At 45.4% G+C, this 6,775-nt stretch overlaps 1 protein-coding gene across 1 annotated transcript in view; it reads left to right on the top strand.

The window, feature by feature from the left end:
* The first annotated feature begins 5,051 nt into the window (after positions 1-5,051).
* LAMC2 (laminin subunit gamma 2) overlaps positions 5,052-6,775 on the top strand; it is a 57,977-nt gene continuing 56,253 nt past the window's right edge. The window contains exon 1 of the mRNA XM_080918465.1: positions 5,052-5,189. Coding sequence (XP_080774591.1) covers positions 5,111-5,189 — 79 coding nt within the window. The 5' untranslated portion in view covers positions 5,052-5,110. The remainder of the gene's footprint in view (positions 5,190-6,775) is intronic.

Raw genomic sequence — 6,775 nt, 5'->3', positions numbered from 1 at the left:
CAGTGTCAGCTTTGCCAGGCTCCGCTCTGGCTTCACAGGGGCTCTGACAACCTTCTGAGGGCATTTTGTGTGTGTTGCTGCACAAAGTGGAATTGTGTTGCTTCAGCTTGGGTTCTGCTTGAGGGAATATGGTTTCCTGGAGTCCAGCCAGCCCTGGAGAATCCATGCAGCTGATCCAGGAAACACTGAACCATTTCCATTTAAGGGCACTTTCCTTTACCCTTTAAGAACAAAGCCAGAACTAGTTTTTGTTTTTGTTTTTTCTCCTAACCTCTGTGTTTTTACATTTGAAATTTTAATTTGAATGGTGATATAATTAGAACTTCTGGGGGAGACTTTTTGGAGGGCAGGGAATTGGGGCCCTCAAGTGTGTCTCTATAGTTGGCATGCTAGTAGCCGGTGCTTCAGTATTTTATCATAAGTGAGTCTAAAAGCTAGTGACATGCCACACATTCTTTCGGAAAGTTAACTAAGGCAATAATGGAACCAGAGGCAAAAATCAACACGTCACTTGGAATTCTGTTTGGGGCTCTTGGGGTCTTGGAGAGGTGACAGTTCTGTAAAATGATTTACACAACATTATAAAAAAAATTCCCTTGGGTGATGGCTGAATTGAAAACGAAACAACAGACAAAGGGGACTTCCAGGGCTCAGCTGTGCGGGCCAGGCCCAGCGGGAATGCCTCAGAACCTTCCGATATTGAGGCTGGACAGCCACAGGGGAAGGTGGCAGCTTTGGGAACTCGAAAATCTAAAAGGCAACTTCCAGGAGTCCAAGAGTACCCGTGAGCAGATATTCTAGAGACGCTTGGCTACCTTTGGAGATCACCAAAATGAACAGAAAGAGGGGTCCTCCTGAAATTCCCAGCTGCCATTTCAGCCACAAGGACTAAAATGGCATCTTCGAGTTCCTCGGAGTATTGGAGCTGGCTTTGCCGAGTCTCATGAATTTGCTGATCTGCTTCTGGTAGTGCCTTTGCTCTTGACACTTGACTGCAGTCTCATCTTAATGTTCAAGTACAGATCCTTGAGACCCCCTTTCTTTCTTTCTTTCTTTCTTTCTTTCTTTCTTTCTTTCTTCCTTCCTTCCTTCCTTCCTTCCTTCCTTCCTTCCTTCCTTTCTTTCTTTAAAATAGCCTTATTTTATTTTTACTTGTAATCTGCTGTCTGTGTCTGTGTGTGTATCTGTGTGAGTGGGTGTCAGTGCCAGAGGAGGCCAGAAGTGTCAAGATGCAGGGAACCAAACTTGGTCCCTAGAGCTACCCCTCTAGCTCCACCCCCAATGCCGCTTTACTGACACACAATTGACCTACTATCAAGTTTACCAATTTCTGAAGCACAGGCTATATAGCTACTGGGGAGAATGTTTGCCTAACATGTTCCATCCTCGGCACAGCAATAATCAATCAATTACACAAGCCAAACTTACTGATGTTAGGTATACAATTAAATTACCTGAAGTATGTGCTTGAATGCTTACATGTGCTTGGGTATGTGTGTGACGTGTGTTCGTTATATTCAAATGTAGAGGCCAGAGGATGACCTTAGACATGGCCCATTTTGCTGTTTTTTGAGTTATGATCTGTCGTTTACGTCGAGCTCACCCATTAATCTCGGCTGGTCAGACCTAGAGTCCCAGGCATCTGCCTGCTTCTGCCTTCCAGCACTGGGATTACAAGTGAGTGCCACCATGTCCAGGTATTTTTATGTAGATTCTGGGAATTGATCCCAGGTCCTGGTGCTTACAAGCGCTATACCAGCTGAGCTATCTCTGGAGGCCTTTCATTATTTTGGACTGTGATTGTATTCCAGAATATTTCTCTCCTCCCCCAAACAACACTCTAGAGAGCTATCATCTGCTTTCTTGTAAAGTTCACAATTCCTACAACTTCCTATAAATAGGATAACGTAGGTTCTTTTCTTTCTAGTCTGCTTTCTTTTGCTTGGCACAGTGCACTGAGATCTATACTATAGATCTATAGTTTATTCTTTTCTATAGCAGAGGGTCACCATCAGTTTGACTTTTGTCCAGATTTTGAAAAAAAAAAAAAAAGAATACAGATTTATGTGAAACAGAAAATCAAATCCATTTTGTTGCCTTCACCAAAGGTGACATATTAAGGTTCATCATAAAAATACAGTATAATCCTATTACCTTTTTATATTTTGCTTGAGATGTAAGACCTCAGTCCACCTTAAATGAAGCTCGCAGCGGAAGCACTGAACCTTAGGCAAGCTAATCTGTGTACGGGATTTCCAGTTGGAGTGTGTGGTGGACCACGACCATAATCCTAGGAGGGGGTGGAGGCAGAAGCATAGGGAATAGAGGGAATCCTTTCTTACACAGAGAGTTTGAGGCCAGCCAGGGAAAGGGGGAGGGCAGATAGCTGTATATATTGTAAAAAAAAAAAAAAAAAAAAATTCAAGTTAGTTAATAACTAAGTAAATTTGGGTGATTTAGACATGAACTAAGACAATGGGGTCCCTGGAGTTCCAAACTAAAATTAAAATCAGTTATCAAAGATGTTGAAACAAGGCATTTACTTATATGGTGTTTGTTAGGGACAAAAAACACACTGGCTGGTGCTTGGACAGTGACAATAGCTACGCACCACCACCATTAACAATTGTAACCATGGATGCATTATTGTAGTGCATAGAATAGTGTGTGACGGGGCTGTTCCTAGCTCTGTCAGTAACTCATCCATGTTTCTCAACAACCCACTAGATGAGTGTTTTATCATTATCCCCCTTGTATAGCAGAGGAGACCCAAGCTCAGAGCAAACCAAATATCTTGCCTTGATAACGGTAACAGTAAGATTTGGACTGAGGACCCAGAGCCTTGACTTTGACGGCTGGGGTCCTTTTAGACCCAGCGCTGCGCCGGAGAAGACTTCAGAATAGAAGGCATGAGGCCTGAGCAGAGGACTCAAGCCCCAGCTGAGGGTTATCTACATAGGTAAAGACTGAGAAAGTGATGATGTGCACTTCTGTCCTGTCTGGACCCAAGATGCTGCTGCCTTTTGGCTCCCTCTGTCCAAGTGACCAGTGGGTCTTTTCAGAGCTGACTCTTGGGGGAAATCACAAACCTTTGTGACTCAGCCTCGTGGATGAATGCCAAGAGTCCACAGTCTTGGCCATGCTGTGATGGCTGTCGATAACTAACCGTTAACTGCACCCAGTTCACTCGGTATTGTGATATCTTTCTCTGTGGCACTTTTTAATCTGACTACTGTCATCACTGTAAAGATGGTAGCAGGCGAAAATGAAAGCATTTGAGATATGATAGACAATGGAAATCTGTGCTAAAAAACACATTTTGTCTCTAAGATTGTATTCTGCAGGGCCCTATGCCTGTTCCTCCAGCTGTGGGCTTGGACTTTTCTGAAATAAGTAGTCAGCGTATGGTAGACGTGCAAGGATCACGGCACTCAGAAACAACGTCTCTCCCCCCCCCCCACCCGCACCACCACCACAGAGCAGCTACTGGGAAAAAAATTAAAGATGCCTGATCTCAAGGAACTGAAGTGTTAGCATTAGCTGGACACTGGTTTTGAGTGAGAAGAATCTCCACATGATTTGGACAGAGTAGAAGAGAGTTAAGTCGCGGTTAAAAAAATCAGAATGTCCATTCTCTTGCTCGTTTTGTGCTAGACTTTAGAGATGCCAGCTTGTCTGCAGTGCCCTATCCTGCTTCTGTTGTTCTTCGATCCCCTTCCTGGTTAGAACTAGGCATCTTGTTCAGACTCCATGTTCTGTACAGAGCCAGCCATATCTCTCCTGGTCAGCCTACACCGGTCACAATCACACTTAGAGATGGGAATTCTCACACCCTTTGACAATATGTATGGATCACATTGTTAGTTGTCTTAGAATGTTAGCTACAGAGCTAACTATAGCAGTCATTCATTTAGTCAGTGCCCAGGTATTTATTGAGGGCCATTGCTGTCCTTACCGTGGAGAAAGGGTGTGGTCATTGGTTGCAACGGATACATTGTGCCTGTATAAATACTAGTAAATCTTACATCTCTAGCAGAATCTCAAAGCCTTCACTGACAGTCACTTCTGAATTATTCACCCTAGGAGAAGTTCCCAGGACATGTCCCAGTGTAGGATATGCCAAGACTTGCGCCCCCTCCCCCACTTGGTATTACTTCAACTAACACATGGACTTGGCTGGTACTTGTCCCTCCTAACGTTTTCCATCGGGGCCAGAGAGAATGGCATGGAAAAAAGTATGCTCAAAGATGTTAAAAGACTAGGAAATCATGATCTTTTTTTTTTTTTTTTTAATGAACAGAAGGCTTGTTGAATAGCAACTGGGAACTAGTTCGTGGGAGACTGCCCAGCCGACAGTTTGTAATTTAAGGAGTTTGCAATCTCAAGGTTAAGGGGGTAGGTAGACCCAGGAAAGAATCTTGGGGTCATCCTGGTGGTGGTGGTGGTAGTGGTGTGTGTGTGTGTGTGTGTGTGTGTGTGTGTGTGTAGGTGTGTTTAGGTGTGAGTAGAATGGGAGGTATGTATACCTGCTGTAGCTCAGAATAAACGTTGCCCTGAGAGTGAAGAGGATCCTGCTGTGCCCCTCAGTCTGGTTAATTTGCCTCTCTGTGTTTTAGACCAGAGCAGAGGGGCTTCTGCCTGTGACGGAGATGGATCGGCGTCTGTGCCCTCTCCCCACCCCGGTGTGAGGAAGAGGTGCTGATACCTACCACCGTGAGTTCTGCCCAGGACCACCCCGGGAGAGAACGGGCTGTGTGGAGGGGGTTGCGGGTGGAGGGAAGGGATGTGGCGCATTCCAGAAGGATCTCTGGACCGCAGCCTCTGCACCACGCCCTCGGCGGGGCCAGGTGTGCGCCCCGGTTGCGGAGGGGGGAGCCCGGCCGCAGCGAGCGGGTTTACTGCTCGGCGGCGCGCTGAGTGTTTGTCTGCCTCGGAGGGTTGGGTCCTCCTTGTTCACAGGTGAGTCACGCCCCGAAACACCAGCTCTCTTCCTGTAAGGACTGAGTCAGGTAGAAGAGTCGATAAAACACCTGATCGAGGGAAAAGGAAGGCACAGCGGGGCGAAGACTCCGGCGCCAGGCAGGCACCCGCGGCAGAGCGCGGCCCGGCCATGCCTGCGCTCTGGCTCAGCTGCTGTCTGGGTGTCGCGTTACTGCTGCCAGCAGCCCAGGCCACCTCCAAGAGAGAAGGTGAGTGCTCCCACCGCGCCTTAGGCCAACTTGCCCTTCCCTGCAGACGGTGATGATGGCTGAATTCACCTCGAGGATCCACACTTGGTCAGGCCAAGGATCTCTGCAGAGCCCTACCTGGGACTCCTGCAGAGTTGGGCTCTAAAGTGACAGTTTTCCCACAAAGCCCCTGGAGTTAAAAATACGAAGCTGATGGATTGTACCAGCTAAAGGTTTCCTTGCCCTAAAGCCATTCCTCTTTCACTTCCCTCCCTTTCTTTGGCACTAGGAGACCCCTCCGCACCCGATCAATCTGGAACCGTGCTACTCTCTAAACTGTCCCGTCCCTGTAATTTACCATGCCCGGCAGCACCACACGGACAAAACCAGAACTTCCCTAATCCCCTTGTTATCCGTATTGTATTTTTGAGATAGAGCGTGAACCTTTAAGGGTTTTTAGTAATACCCAAAACTGCAAGTGTTCACTTTTTCACAGTTTCAACGCCCAGGTATTTAATTGGACTCAAACCTCAAGTATCATTTACTCTTAGTGAGAGCGCCCGGTGACTCTCAGGTCCTGAGGAGTTAAGTTCGTGCAAACAAAACTCAGCGAGAACCTGGCGACTGTTTTTCCTGTGCCTGTGTCCTGTCAACTGTGATGGCACATAGTGCGGGCTGTCCTGTAACTTAGCAGAGGCGCTTTCCTCTGATCACACGACTTTGCACATTCATGGTTATTGTTGCTTTCTGACCTCTGTGGCATTCCAGACACCACTGCCATGGATGCGAGGCCACAGTGCATCATCGACCACGTATAATTGTCACCAAAAAGAGGTACCTGTGGAATGATAGACATGTTCGCCTGCTTGACACTAGTAACCATTGCACTGGTTGTGTCAAAAACCTGTGTGTACCTGAGAGAACATCTTTTTTTAAAAAAGTATGAAAGTGGTCATGTAAAGTAGGCTCCCTTTGAGTCAGGATAAACTATTTGAAGCCTTGTAGAAAACATTCTGAGAGTGAAAACAGTCTCTGAATATTAGGATTAAGAGTAACTGTATGTGGATCAGTAATTAAGAACCCTTTGGTTGAAAAGACAAGCAGTTGGCAGTGTATTTGCACAAGGCCACCCAGGCAGCTATTGGAAGTGACAGAACCGTTGATCCAGGTATACTTAGCTTTTTGACCTCATTATAAAAGTATGTATGTGTGTATATATATATAATATAAATTTATAATATAAAAGTGTACATACTTTTATAATGAGGTCAAAAAAGCTAAGCAAATTTATAATATAATATGTGTGTGTGTGTATATATATATATATATATATATATATACTTTTATAAAAATAGGTAATCATTACAGCGATTTCCCTCTTGGCTACAATTAAACACATATGAGAATATAAACAAATCTACAGACACCATCAGTTGTTCAGTAAAGTCAGATTCAATAGCAGACTTTGTATTCAAGCAGCCCATCCAGACACAAAGTCAGATAGAGGCTCATTTTCCCGCCTTCTCCTTCCTTAGAGACAGGCTGCTTGAGAAACTATGTTCTCTTCTCAAAGGGCTTTATTTGGGAGCCAAGTGAGACTATGTCAT

This window comes from Micromys minutus (assembly GCF_963924665.1).
Source record: "Micromys minutus genome assembly, chromosome: 6".
In the NCBI taxonomy this organism is placed as follows: domain Eukaryota; kingdom Metazoa; phylum Chordata; class Mammalia; order Rodentia; family Muridae; genus Micromys; species Micromys minutus.
Note: the sequence above shows the minus strand (reverse complement) of the source record. Positions and strands in the feature narration are given on the sequence as shown.